This window comes from Mesoplodon bidens (genome assembly GCF_964165515.1).
Source record: "Mesoplodon bidens genome assembly, chromosome: 2".
Taxonomy (NCBI): domain Eukaryota; kingdom Metazoa; phylum Chordata; class Mammalia; order Artiodactyla; family Ziphiidae; genus Mesoplodon; species Mesoplodon bidens.
Window position 1 is genome coordinate 14,566,868 of NC_138177.1, and position 15,849 is coordinate 14,582,716.

At 36.2% G+C, this 15,849-nt stretch overlaps 1 protein-coding gene across 2 annotated transcripts in view; it reads right to left on the minus strand.

The window, feature by feature from the left end:
• Positions 1–15,849, minus strand: part of USH2A (usherin) — a gene marked incomplete at both ends in the record, with an annotated part of 794,746 nt that overhangs the window by 222,001 nt on the left and 556,896 nt on the right. For both annotated transcript variants that reach the window (XM_081220997.1, XM_081220996.1), the window contains 3 exons: positions 2,370–2,482; positions 6,193–6,395; positions 7,734–7,943. In XM_081220997.1, the coding sequence (XP_081077123.1) occupies positions 2,370–2,482; positions 6,193–6,395; positions 7,734–7,943 (526 nt within the window). The remainder of the gene's footprint in view (positions 1–2,369; positions 2,483–6,192; positions 6,396–7,733; positions 7,944–15,849) is intronic.

The following is a 15,849-nucleotide window of genomic DNA, read 5'->3' on the forward strand; positions in this document are numbered from 1 at the left end:
CATTCTGTAATGGCTAATTTTATGTGTTAACTTGACTGGGCCACAAGGTGCCCAGACATTTGGCTAAACATAATTTCTGGGTGTATCTGCAGGTTGTTTCTGATGAGATTAGCATTTGAATCTGTGAACTCAGTAAAGCAGATTGCTCTCTATAATGTAGGTGGGCATATCACCCAATCAGTTGAGGGTCTGAATGGAATGAAAAGGTGAAGGAAGGGAGAGTTTCCTCTCTCTGCCTGACTACCTGACCTAATCAGTCTTCTCTCACTCTCAGACTTGGACTGGGATTTACACCATTGGCACCTCTAATTCTCAAAACTTTGGATCCAGACTGGGACTACACCCCCAGCTTTCCTGAGTTTTCACGTCTGGTTTTGTTTCTCTGGAGAACCCTGACTAATTACGGGTCCCGACCACTCTTCTGTAAACTTTCAGCTTTGAACTTTACCCCATCTTCCTCTTCTTCACAATTCTGAAAGCTTGTTAAGTGCTCAGCCATTGAGGTTCTTGGCAGAGCAAATTGGTTTGTTTTGTGTCATTATCTCCCTCTGCCAACCAACACTTTGGTTGTAAATTTCGCCACTGTACAAAGTCATTTGTCTCTCCCTGCCAAATACTGCTTTCAAAAACTGTGTGAAAATCTCTCTTCTGTTATTGTCATCTGCTTGGTTATTTTCCTTGCTCTTGTTGTATACCCTTTTTAATGTTTTTGCCACCAACTTACTATATTTGGGGATAAGCAGTCTTTAACCACAACTAAAAAATATTTTTTCTGTTATCATCTGCAAGCATCTTCTTAAAAAAATATCTTAGAGGCAGAGAAACATATGGGTATTTGCTCAATTTCTAAAAAAGCTTGCATATTATTTTTAGCTACATGTAAATATGTAATCTAAGACATATTCCCTTATGCTATTCACCTGAGCTTGAGTCATAGGGAAGCTAACAGGCAAGAAATGTGACAACATCCACCCACCTACCTATACATCTTCCTTGAGTTCTTTAAGAATGAACTCAAATGTCACATCTTTCATGATGCCTTCACTGATAATCATGGGTAGAGCTTGGGTTTTTTTTATGCACTTCTTGCATATTATAAGCTTCTGTTGTAGTGTTTCTCACACTGTTCTATAAATATTTGTTTAGGGCAGTGTCTCCCACAGTAGACTGGAACTGTGAAAATTTAGAACCATGTCTTATATTTCTTTGTATTACTTTCACTTCTTATAGTATTATACCCACAAGTGTGTTTGCTGAAAAAATAAATAAAGCTTTTTGGTATCCCTTAAACTTGACCATTTTCCCCCTACAAGGTAGGCAATCCTGTGGATAGGTGGGCAAAATCTGCTGAGGGAATTATCAATTAATTAACATATCCTACATTAGATAGATATCATCATGTGTTTTATAGATGTACTCAAGAAAACAAGATATGACTTTTGCTCCGAACATCTAAGAATACAATTACTTGAGTTTTTCTAATTATTTTAATCACTAGTTCCCCAAATCAGTACAAATACTTTTGAACTGATTAACAAAAAAGACCTAGAAATTTCAATACGTCATAAAGGAATCCTTCAGAATTGAAATATTTTATAACAGGTTGATTATTTTAGCCAGTGTGCATGTGTGTACATTTTAGCCAGTGTGCATGTGTGTACATGGGGTGTGTGTATGTGTGTATGTGTGTGTAGATGAAAGGTGAGTCATTTGGTTGGGGCAAAAGTATGATGTGGGAATACTCAGGTTTCTTTCTCTAGCCTTGACTTGATACAGAGAGATGAAAACAATATCACTTTTGGTTTGGGAAACTTGATGTTAAATCTTTTTCTTCTTATTGCTATTTTGAGTTGAAAAGAGGCTCACTTTCAAACTTTGATCACTGCTCAGCAACAAAAGTATACAGAAAAATAAAGGGATTCTATGAAGAATCTGATAAAATTGGTAACAGTTATCCAATAATTTATCTCCGGTAATTATTTTACAGATGTTTCTAGCTTTAGGGGAATCTGATATCTCTAATTCTAATTTTTTCAAAGAGATTAAGTTAGAAGGTAGTCATTCTAGTTAAAGTTGTATTATTTGCCTCACGAAAGGATTTACTGAAGGACAACTTTTCCATGCACTTCAGCATTTGTTCACAATTACTGAGTAAAAGGAAGTGAAGCTGGGCAATCAGGGATATCAAAGCTTAAATGTTAGGGGACATGTCTATTGAAGATCAATACCTAATAATATCAAACATTTGATTTACACACATATTTACAGTAATCTACTAAATGAGATTGTCATGGCTGGGATGATACCTTTGATTTTTATTTTCATTGTTTATGATCAGTTCTTTAGTTTAATTGAAAAAAAATTTGTACCTTGAAGTGATGCCATGAATTGTGGGAGCTGGTATATCACTTGGACTATCTTCCATGGTGGTGATTTGGGTTCCATTGCTTTTCACACAGGCATATTTTGTGCAGACTTCAACCTGCAAATGTTAGTTTAGAAAAGAATTATTGCAAATACTTTCAAAATACAGATTGCCGATGGACTGAACCTCACCCCCCCTCATTTCAAAGGAGTCTTTTATAGTTCTCTACAGCATCTTAGGGTTTAATCAATCTTAATTTTTTATGTTAATTGAGTCTGGTGGGAAAGGTCAAAATAAAGCACAGAAATGAGCTCAGAACAATTGATCTAGTGATTCAAATGGTGATGTTTAGTTTCTGGTTCCAACCCTTCAGAAAGAGACAGACATATTCATCTATTTGGAGCACAGTTAAGGAAGGGAGGATGTTTAGGTGACAGTTGGCAAGCATAATATGTTATCACTGCATACTGCTCTCTGGATCTATAACAAGAGAGGGTAATGATGATATCTTCTGGAAGTCTTGACACTTTATAGCAAATAGCCTCAATGCTAATGTCTAATGGAAGAAAAATGAGGTCTAGGGTAGCTTTCCAATATGGCTGAGCTATTTTATATCCATTTGTTCCAGCTGCAATTGTATTTTTACCTTAATCACAGCAGAAACTCATCACTCACCCTTTAATTCTGCCACCTAATCTGAATAAAAACCGAGGAGGGTGGAATAACTAAAGATTAGAAATCAGGTTCATCAAGCATGAGTAACACAGAAGGAACATATTCGACAAGAGGGGGGAGAAACAGATGAACATACAGGAGGTCGCTAGTGGACAATCTACAAAGCGACACCCTTCTGCTCTCCAGTAAAGTCTAAACCAAAGAGGAACTGAACTTTTTCCAATGCTAATTTACTTTCAGCATTTAATACATAAATGGAGGATACTAGATACTGATGAATCTTAAACACTAATCCTGAGCCTTTAAAGCAACACAGTTCTCTGAATTTCAAGTGGCATTTGAGTAAAGACAAATGTGCTATGTGTTATATTTAGTAGCTACGTCGCTTTGTTCATGGGGTAGTTTGCACCTAAATGGGAGTTTTTATAATGCTTTTGTGTGATTTATTTATGCCACATAGCATTTTGAGCTAATACTTAGTAGATATTTAAACACTGTCAAGGCTGTTTACTCTGAATATGTCCAATGAAACCTCAAACAACTTACAGGCAGATGAACTTAAAATATGCTTGCTATAATAGAATTAAGGACAATAAAACTTCATGCATATTGGGAAATATTTGACTATATGATGCATAGTGAGATAACTCAAAATCAACTCAACTGAATCTTTTATATGCCAAATATTATGATGGGTACTTGCACAGATAATTTTATTGAAACTTTACAACTCCACGTTCAGAAGTTTGTAAATGGAGGGGTCAGAGAAATCAGGGAATATGATGAAGCTGATAAGATATGAAATATCTGATTCAGGCTTTACTGTACCCTACTGTCTTATCTAAATAATAACCATAGCTTTAAGTTCTAAACTTAAGTGTATTTAAATAATTCTCCAGAAAGCTTTTACTTTGACTTTAGAGAAATGTGTCAATAGTTTCACTACCTTGATAATGCAATATTCCAAGTCTCCATCTTTGGGGCATAAAAAGAGATAAAATTGAATTAAAAATGGAAATGCTTATTCCCTTTAAAAAGGGATATGTAAAATGATTCATTCAAAAAAGCAGATGCTTTGGTGCATCTACATGTCTGCTTTAAAATCAGTGGCTATTTTACAGAGGGGGTTAGTATAGAGAATCTTAGTTTTAAAGTATTAGGCATATCAATTAAGTGCGTATTTTAAATGGAGCCAAATCATCCTTGACATCAGAAATAAAAATCTTTGAAATTTGATATTCAAATTCCCAGTAATGCAACAACTATTTCAAGTGCAGCATTTCTGGACGGTGAAGAGCTTCATAAAAATACAGTTATGAAGGATAAGAACATCTTATAACAAAGCTTAAGTGTTAGATTCTAATTTGGTCTTTCGTCTCCTCATCTGTTTCCATGTCCCAAATTGGATCAAAATGCACTCTCCTCAGGCCATTAGTGACTCAAACCAATAGGTCTGAGTGAAGCCTGTCAGAGTAGAACATGCCTGGAATGCTTACATGTCAACTCTTGCTCTATGGTTGGAAGGCTGATGCTGGATATGCATGCACAGCATCCAGGGATCTCACCCCCAGGATGTATTTTGAGTCCTATAAAGCAAATGAATAAGCTGCCTTTCAAGGGCTCTGTTGGCTTTCTCCGCCAGCGTCCCAAAGAGGAAAATACAGCAAATCCTTCATCACCTTCCTATGCTAACCTTGTTCATAAAGTTATATTTCTATTTATTTTGAATGTGATTTTCATTTTATAATGTGATGAGCTACACATATATATAGATTCACTCTAAGAGTCATGAAGAAAAATATCAGTCCACTGGTCCAGGCTAAGGTAACTCAGGTGGGTAGATGGGAATCATGGAACACAATGAAAAATAATCAATGTACATTTCTTCTTTTATGAAATCTCTTTTTATGTCATTTTCTTAGGAAGCTAGGCCTAGTAGTGGAGAGGCTAATGCATTGGTTGTAGCCAGATGATTACGTATGTTTCACCTTCAAATATGTGGGAAAGAAGGGGCTGGGAAAATGTTCACTTAATGAACAGAGCCAGTGAAGTTTTCTGTGGTCAAATACAACTTCCACACTTAATATCTTCTGAAAAATATTTTAAAAGCTCTTATAGATTCTAGAAGGAACATAGTTTAGTTAAAATTTTACCAAATGGCAACCCTTCTCTCTAAACTTTGAGCTTCTGAAAAATTCTGTTTTTATCATTAATTTTTGCATTTGGCCTTGTTATCTTTTATATCCTAGTGCTCTGACAAGATTTCCAATTCCTTGAAGGTAAGTTCCTTGTTTTATATGCCTTAATATTCTTTATATTTTTTTCTACTTTTAAGATCAGTAGATCTCAAAGAGATCTAGGAGTTGGCTCTCAAATGGTCAATGCACTCTCTGAAATTGTGTGTTAACTTTTGTCATATAAACATCAAAATATACATATTTTTCTAGGGCAGTGTGCACTGACTTCAACAGATTCTCAAAGAGGCCCAAGGGCAAAAAACTAAAATACAATTGCTTTCATATAGGTGAGGATCATTGAACATTTGTTGAAGGATGAACAGATATATTTCTTTCATCCTCAGATAAAATCTTTTAATATTTGTCGTCTGCCATATATTCATTTATTTTTGTTATTGGTGTTGGGTTCAGAATCACAGAGTGCTAGAGGGGGATAGAATGTTTTAAGTCATCTAGTCCTTTGCTCTTACAAAACAGACAATCAACACCAAGAGAGGTTGCATAACTTCCCTAAAGTTGTTACATTTAATAAGTAGCAGAAATAGGAGTAGAAAGAATATCTCCACAGTTACAGGCTAATTCTGGTTCTGTTATCAGTAAAAGAACCAGGAAAAAGGCAAGCTGCTTGGCAAGACTGACTGCAAACACATGATTTGCTTCCTTTTGCCAGTGACAATATCATCACCATCCTCATCACCATCACTTTCCACAGTCCCATTATCCCCTCTCCAGTGACTCGTGTGTTTGCCCGCAGCAAACAGATGTAATCCAGATCAATTTCCCTCTTTTCTCTCCCCTTCCCCACCAAATAACTCATGTGTAACCAAGGTGGAAGGTATCCACTAAGAGACATAACCCAGCATGTTTTATTTAACACACCCAAAAGTTTAACCTTCAAAAAAACAATGTTCTAACCTGAATGTCATAGATCATTAAGGGAGACAGGTCTCTCAGAATGAAAGACCCAGGCACATTTATTCCAGTCTTGTAGAGCTGATTATTTACATAGACAGAATATTCAGTGACAACACCATTTGGGTTTGAAGGAGCTGTCCAGATGACACGTACAGCTGTACTGTTGATGATGACAACCTCTGGAGGAAGCATGCCCTGAGGCTCTGGAATTAAAGGAAGAAACTGAATAAACTCCAGCTGCCTCTGAAAAAGCACTTGTTAAACTAAATGCCGATTAGTATTTAGGTTGAGTGAAGGGTTTGTTGCTTATCTGCTTTCCTCTGATGAAGTTATCACAGTCTGTAGTCCTCTGTAAATTGGCTTATTATACTCTCAGTTAGAAACCATGAGAATTGGTGGTAAAATGCTTTATACCACCAGCGTAGTGCTAATCTTCAATACTATGTGACCAGTGGGATATGATGATAAATTATTCACCCATCTGCACCACTAACACATATCTATTATTTGTGTTTTTTCCCATTCCTGCACTTCTCCAAACCTCTCAGGGAAGAAAAAAAAAAAGAAAGAAAGAAAGAAAATTTGCTCCTTAAGCAAAAAAAATATAACTCAAATATATCGAGGCTGGTGGAACGTGAAAAATCATTTGATGTTACTAGCTTGTAACTCAAGCAATATGAAGCAATAATGCAATATTGTCATTATGTAAATGATGTGGAATGTTGATTACCATAGGTAATGATGAAATCTAACATTAGAAAAAAATCTTGCTTGGCGTTAAATTATACAATTATTCAAGCATGTCAGAAATAACTATGCAAAGACCTATTTTTATCATAAGAGCCCATCTTAACTAGTTGAAAAATTGTCCTTGTGATCCATTCTATTTTATAAACAAAAGGTGTCAACCTTTGGCACCACGAAGGGGAATGGGTTCCACACTTAAAGTGCTCCGTTAATGACCTGGAACGCTGGCTTGGAGGTAATGATATTATAATGTTTATCATGAGACTTTAGAAACCAAAAAGATTAGAAAGACCATTCCAAACACATTTCAGATTCACAAGTTGCTTCCCTTGCTCCCTCCCCCTTGCTAACTGGCTTAGAAATGAGTCACAGGGAGTTTTTCTCAGTGGCTGAACTTCCACCTACCATTTCTGGTGACTCAGGGAGGGCCCTCACTGTGCTTGGCTGTCGTCGTGAATAGCATCTTGCTTCTGAGAGCAATTCTTAAAAAAAAATGTTTCTAAATGTCACCATGTATTGATGTGAACTCACCTTCCAACTAAGCATACACTGAAAAGAACAGGAACAAACTGGGCTAATATCCCATGATTGGAGCCGTGTGTCTCTGTCTCCACGGGACCACTTATTGATCTGCCACTTGACGACAGCCAGCACTTAAGCATTTTAGCTCCGACCCCCTTCCCTGCAACACCGGAAATTTTATAATGGAAGGATGACTGATCTCAGCCTCAGCGAGAATCAATCAATTGCATTCGCATCTCGGAAGCCGAGCATCCCTTGAAATCTGGACTCACCGCCGTCGCAAGTGGTTGCATGCAGCACTTCACTGTTGATGCCGGCAACTCCGTTGAAAACAGAGATAAAAATCCGATACTCTGTGTTTGGATTTAAGTGGCCAATGACATGAGAGTTTACATCTGGGAGGAGTTTTCGAGATTCATTGGCGGTAGCAGAACTCCAAAAAAGTGTGTAATATTCAACATCACCTTGTAGGTCTTGAAAAGCTGTTAACAATGAACACAGGACACTGTAAATGTAGCTGATATAAAAGGGTCTCGGGGGAAAAGACAGAGAATACACTCTATCATTAGCTATTCCTAGAATGAGAAAAGGGAAAGCTTATAGAATTTTCCTTAGAGGGTTGCTGGGTTTTACCTTTTCTAAACAAAGGTGATTTCACCCCCATCTCATAATTAATTGCACAGAGTCTTAACTTTAAAGGAAAATAAACTTTTAAATATTTTAATTATGCTATTGGATTGGCCAAAAAGTTCATTCAGTTAGTGAATACATTGTTCAATAAAGTTCTTGGTGAAAATGAAAACTGTATCTTTTATTTTCACTTAAAACCAAATGAACTTCTGGGCCAACCTAATATTTATAAGTACACAACTAATCTTCAAAACTTTGATATAATACTTATGAAAGGAAATTGAATAAAATAAAAATATGCAGTACAGGGAAAAACTTCTGTTCATAAGTAATAGTCCTAGAGAGAACTCTATGCTAATACAAATGGGGGCACGTCCTGACACAGATTCTAAAACCTGAGGAAGTTTTTCACTTGCTAACAAAATCTGCTAAATGATACCTGGAAGAATGTTTAGATAGATACCCTGTTATGTGCACTGTTGATGTAGCAGAGTGAAGTAGTATGCTCTCCTTAAAGATTCACTCAGTAGGATCCTAGGATGATACTTGAATTTTGATCAAGGCTCCCATCCTTTTCTCCTAGTTCACTGTTGTCTGTATGATGCAGATAAGCTCTTAAAGGATGCCAAAATCAATCGCTTACTGTCTCACAAATATAACTCATCAATTCCTCAGCCCTTGTCCTTTCAAAGACCAGTTTGTTTTCTTTTTCCTTTCACCCAATTTCTCCATTCTTGCACTAAGTTCTTCTCATGATTTTCCTATTACGATGCTTTAAAAAGAAGACACACAACACTCAGATTTTCTTAGGTAGAAAATAGTATACTGCTCTGCTTCCATTAGCATTATTTTTGAAGACCTTAAGCAGGATCTATTACCTTGATCTGTGTTAGGGTTGGAGGTTGGAGTTTTGTATGTAAAAGCTCCTAAAATTGTATGTAAAAGCTTGTGTTAACACTGTCCTGCAGCACTAAGCAAGGATGGGGAGGGAAAGGTGGCATTTCTCTTTATAGTTATTGAAGTACAGTGTCTCTAATATGTGAGATCCTGGCATACGGCCATGAAAAGGAATATGGTTTTGGGAACTTCATGACTTTCTTTTAAGAACCCCTGTTCATTAAGATCTTGGGGTGTCTTACATCAAAACTGAATGCCGGTTTGATTTTTAGTTTTTGTTTGTTTCCTGAGCACACTACCACTTTGGCCTAACATCCAGCAATAGTTAAAAACGTTTGGTACGCCAGTATAGTTGAAAGAGTTTATAGTAAGAGATGTTTAGCAACTACTTTGGAAAACTCTGGAGATTGAGATGTCTCTTTTCTCTGATGTCGTAAAACGTAAGCATCTTTAATAATGAGGTCATTATAATGCATTGTCAGGAACTGGCTATTCGTGTCCATTGATATTTTCCCAAATGATAATATTTGTCGAGTACAGCAAAGTCACTGGTTCTGTGAGGGCAAAAGTTCCTTCTATCATTAGAATTATTTTCTGCTGCCCTACAGTATGATTCCTTATTAATTTATGGCAGCTAAGATATAATAGAAAGTCTGCTAGATTTGAAGTTCTTGTTGTATTTTAGTTTGTTACATGAGCACACCGGTTAGAAATTCAAGCTCTAAAGATATAGTATTAATGAAATGCTTTCAAATTCTACTCAGAAATATAAATGGATTTTACCATGGTTAAATGTGCCTGATATCTCTTCTATCAAGTTCCAGGGAATGGACCTGTGTATATACACTGAAAATATTGGGGCTAGCGCCATACGTTCAAGATGAGCAAAGATCATATGACAGTATCTGGATGAAACGTCATTAAATGTCCATTCTTAGCCATGTGCCATACGTCAACCCCCTGAAATAGAACAGAATCTGTTGTCCCAAAGAAGAAAGGAAAAGATGGGGTTCAGTTCCATTGCTTCCATCTTACTCCATGGGATGAGACTCTTCTAACCAGAAACAGGAAGCATTGCTAGGCAACGTGGGCCAGGTTTCTGCACTGCCCTGCCTCTCGCCATCTGCTTCAACATTCCTCTTTCTTCCTTCATTGACATTACAGTGCAGAGTCCAAAACACAGAAAAACGGTAGAAACACATTAACTAGATTAAATGATCTTCATATTCCTAGTCATACCGTGATAAGTTCAGGGAGCTGTACATGCAAAGGAGTGTCTTTTTACATTGTTCAAACAGGGTTTTCAAATTTCAGTGGGCTCTAAGTCAGTGAACCAGCTAAGAAACAGAAGATGCATCCTCATTTCCACTGGCCAACACACAATTCAAGGTTGCTGACCTTGAGGAATGCTGTTAGAATTGAAATAGCTGGAATAAGGAGACGAGCAAAATTCACCCTCCCTGTGGATTGGTAAAAACTGGACCTGAATATATTTCTCTTTTTGAAAAGAGAAAAACATGAATTACAAGGTATAAGATAAGGGAAACACTGTCCAGAACCTCCAAAAGTAGAATTTGTTTTTCATATACTACTTCTATACAAATAAGATGAAAGCTTTATAAAACATTTGCATGATGTTTTTAAAAATAACAAAAGGGACATGCCTTTGTGCAAAAGGTGCTCTAGGAAACAGGTGACTGTTTCATGGAAGGATAGACATGAAGACATGAAGATATTAAATGACCTTCTTAAATAAGAAAGGAAAGTAAGGAAACATAAAAACCAATGGCAGAATTAAAATCTACATTGAAAGCAGAAAAGGACAGAGTTAAAAATGTAGGACAGGAAAAAAAGAAAGAGGAAAATGACTAAGAAGAAATCAGTGAATGTCAAAATTATAGATATTGAGAATGAAAAAAATTTAATTAACTTGAAAAATAAATGGAATAAATAATCATGGATATAAAATATCCCATAAAACCTGACCCAAAATGAAGGTTTATGTCTATAAATTGAATAGATTAATATAGTTTTGGCTAAAATAATGGCAATATATCCAAACACAGGCATATCATGGATCATTATGACATTTCTCAAATAAACTAAAAATTAAAATATCATCTACAAAGGAGAAAAAAAAATCAGGCAAGTTTCAGACTTCTCTGGAACAACAAATTTGGAAGACAATGGAAAACTTTCAAGAAGTTTTGAGGGAAAATACTTTGATCCAAGAATTCATACACAGCTAAGTCATTATTTATGTGCAAATACAGCAGAAAGATTTTCTTATATAGGTAAAAATTAAGAGAATGTGCAAGGACAACAGACAAATGTTCTTATTTAGGCAGAAGTTAAGAGAATATATAGCTCATTTATTTAACTTATTTAACTTTAATTATAAAAAATTTCCAATGATGTTATCTAGAAGACAAAAAGATGAATCAAGATCCAGAGCTTAAGATTAGGGAAGTTTAAGAATTGATGATAAAATATCAAAACAAGAGAAGTTAATTATGTAAAATGATTATATAATAATTTATAAACCAGACATTGAAAGTGGCAGGTGAGAAGGACAAGGAAAATAACACTACACTAAATTCTTGATCATACATAAAATAGAGAGACGCAGAAAAATAAAGAAAGACATCACTAACTACTAGCAGCATCAACAGGCTAAATAGCAATTAAACTTTAAAAATCACTACAGAAAAGTTGTGGTAAAAATCCCTAGCACTCACTGATACCCATGTGTCTCTCTTCTTGTCAAATAGGTAGACTACGTTTCCTGGGCTCCTTGCATCTGGGTGAGGTCACGTGGCCAGTTTGTGCCATTTTTGGACAAAGGTGTTAAAGACCAATTGACCATCTCTGATTGTCTCTAGTTTTCCCAGCAAGAGAAGGACCTCAAGGCCTGAAGGAATGTGGATGCACCGCATGGAAAGAGCCAAGGTCCTTAAATGACCCAGGACAGTTTAGAAAGGGATAAGGAAGAGATATAGATAAAAGTCCGAGTTTTGGTCTTGGGTCTTGTGTGAATCCTAGGAATCAAGATGAAAACATAGGAGTAATTATGGGATGGAGGATTTGAAAGGTATTGTTTCACTTGAGACTTCTTGAGTTTGAAGTGTTTTTGTGGCCACCGGGTTTACTTCAAAATTAAAGTGTGAATATCTGAAGTAGAGTTATACATATACTTTGGAGTTAAGCTCTGAATACTAACTTGTGTTTGAAGCAGCAGGATGGTATGAGGATTTCCTACGAGATTATGGTAAATACGTGTACATTGGGAAATATTTCTCAGGTATTCTAATCCTGTTCTCAGTAACCCATATTTTATAGACCACAGACATTTATAAGTAGGTATTGCTCTAACTGTAGCATATCAGGTCAACCTCAGTGAGTTGAAGAAGAGGGTTATAAACTTTGGATAAAATCTTTGCTATTAAATGACATTTTTGCTGGTGCTCTCCATGTACAGGTCAGAAATGAGGTCTTAGGCATAGAAAATTCTCAAATCTAGAACAAGCCCCTCTCCTTGGTAATGGATTTCCAAATAATTTAAAAGTTACTAGATGGGCTGGTTGAAAGTCCTCTTGCAAAAGGATCACACTCTGTATATGCTGTTGGATTATTTTTAGAGATTGTTATCAATATCAGTTATGTCCTCTAGATCTTTATCATCTAGATCAGGGGTGAACAAACTCATGATTTTACCATGAGTAAAATCTGTCCTGTTGGCCAGATCTGGCCTGTCTCCCCTTTGTATATAACCTGTGAGCTAAGAATGGTTTTTACATTTTTAAATTGTTGGGAAAAAAATCAAAATAATAATAGTGTTTCATGACACGTGAAAATCAAATCTCAGTGCCCATAACAGTTATCTATTGCTGTTTTTAGGCCACAATGGCAAAGTTGAGTAGTTACAACAGAGAATGTATATTGCCTGCAAAACCTGAAGTATTTACTCTCTGGACCTTTACAGAAAAGTTTGTGGCCCTAATCTAGAGCAATCACAGTAAACCATTCCATTTAATAGGTCTCCTAATTGATTTGTCTAGGATTTAATTCTTCAGCAGGCTCAGTGGGTGGTAACTTTGTTCCAATATAGAAACTTGGAAGGACCCTATTAAGGCTATTTTATAATAGAAGTGTTTTTCTTGCTCACAGATTCTCAGATTAGAGTCCAGTTCCCCAAGTTCTATTGTGCAGAGCTCTGTGTCATCAACTAAGCACTTCTTAGAAAACCTGAACTTATCACAACTACTTCTTAAGAAAATTTTTACTCTGCCTGAGGGTAAAACTGCTCACATAAAGAAGTGGGTAGAGTCTCCTGAGCTATGAGCCAAGCCAGGCTCCTTATTTTTCCCAGCAAGATATCAGATGCCTTCTATCTAGTTTATGCAACTAAAACAAATACCTGCATTTTGGAACCCACCCTGCCCCCAGCTCCTTTAGCCTCTCATTGTGTTCCAGCTCCTTTCAATCAATAACCTTCCAGAGAAAACTGTATTTAAAGGAAATGTGTATGAAATGTGTCAATTATTCATCATTCTATATTTGGCCATGGAAAGAGGACAGATCATTCCTGCTCTTAAAGTGAACTGATAAGGGCAAACAGGGACAGAGTTAGTTAGCTAAGCTACTGTAACCAAGAAGCCCTTAAATAAAGTGACTTAAATACAATAAATGTTAATCTGTATCACACAATAGCTTCAAAGTAAGTGAATCAGATTGTGCTCCGTGTGGTCATTCAAGAACCCAGGTTCTTTCTCTTATGTGGCTTTGGATCGCTTAGGGTGTTGGCCATGCCTGCAGAGTTGAAACTGAGAACACTGCAGCATCCACAGTCTAGTCCAGGGAGAGGATGAAGAGAGAACAGATAGGCATGTACCTAGTGTTTTGTGGTTATGACCCCAAAAGACTCATATTTCTTTTCACATTCTATTGGCAGAAACACAGTCACATGGCCACAACTAACTGCAAAGGAGGCTAGTAAAGGTAGTCTACATTGGTGGGCATGCAGCACCACCACTAAAAGGAAAAGGGGAGTTAGCAGTGGTTAGTAGTTCTACCTTCTACCCAAGTCAGTTAATTATAAAGTGAGATTTGGTCTTTATTCATCTTCAGCTTACTGTAGACATGCTTTTACCTGAATGCTTTGAAAAATTATGTCCCATTTTTTTATTAGAAATGGCTTCACCTATAATGAAAAAGAATCTGAAAAAGAATCTATCTATCTATCTGAATCACTTTGCTGTACACCTGAAACTAATACAATATTGTAAATCGACTATACATCTATATAAAGTAGTTTGTTTTGGAAAAAAAATGACTCTAAATGATTAACATAAAACAAAACAAAACCCAAAGCAAGCAAACAAAAGAAATGGCTCCCCAAGTTTTTTGGTAAAATGCTGCTGAAAGCACTGTAAACATTTTAGAGAGAGAACAATACTTTATACCAATACTAAATGATTACTAAGTGCTAAACATATATTATTTCATCTTTATCATCATATTTTAAGGCAGTTATTATTATTATCTCCATATTCTGAATTAGGAAACTAGGATATAGTGAAGTTAAGTGGCTTGTTTTAGGTCATAGCACTAGAAAATACTGCAACTGGGAGTCAAACATAAGTTTCCCTGATTCCAAAGCCTATTTTAAAAATTATTCCTTCATACGGCTTCACAGAGTTTTGCCACTTTTCTAGTTAGGAGAATTTAAAACACTGAGATAGATGGAATCACCAACAAGAGAGTTAGAGGGTGAAAAATACTCAGGAGGAACTTTGAGAAAGTCTTTGGGGGGGGCAGGTGGGATGAACTGGGAGATTGGGATTGACATATATACACTAATACATATAAAATAGATAAGAACCTGCTGTATAAAAAAATAAATTAAAATTTTAAAAAATAAGTACTAGGGATGCAACATACACCATGATGATGATAGTTTAATATATAGGAAAATTGTTATATACGCTGTATAATATATAGGAAAATTGTTAAGAGAGCAGGTCTTAAAAGTTCTCATCCTAAGGAAAAAAATTTACTTTTTACTATATTTATATGAGATGAGAACTAAACTTATTGTGGTAATCATTTTATAATATATGTAAATCAAACCATCATGCTGTATACCTTAAACTTATTCAGTGGTGTATGTCAATTATTTCTCAATAAAACTGTAAAAACTTAAAAAAAAGTTTTTAGGGGATGAGAACAAGAGTAGCTGGTGACACAGGAGAGGGCATTTGAGTAAGGAAGGGTCATTTATGGACCCACTACCACAGAGAAACAGAATAGGATGGCACTAACAAGAGAGCATTGGATTGGGTCATTATGAGAATGATTTCAAGACGACCAAATCAGTAGAATGAAAGGGAAGAAGGTCAGATTACAGAAGGTGCACAAGTGAACGCGCAGAAAGCCAGTGGAAAAGGCGCATCCAGTCTATTTGCTTTGGTAGCTGGAGTGATGGGAGGGGAAGCAGAGGGACAAGGTGAGCCAATGATGGTGGGTGCTTTCAAAAGAGGTGAGATTTGGAATGATGTATATGTATTGCCACCCGAACAAGGTAAGTTGCGACAAGTCAAAAATTCTTCTAGCTACAAACTCTAGTGGTTTCTGGTTAAGGGAGCAAGATGAGGCAGATGCTTTTTATGTGGATTTAATTTTATGTGGATTTAAATTTTATGTGGATTAAAATTCTTTTAATGGTGATGCCTTCATACTTTACACATTTTCTGGAGAGTTCAGTGAGATATTATAATACAGGAGTTACGTCATTAGTCTTTGTAGTACCAGGGCCCAGGACAAAAAAGTCAGAAAAAAAATGTTCCTGGAAGGAAGAAGGAA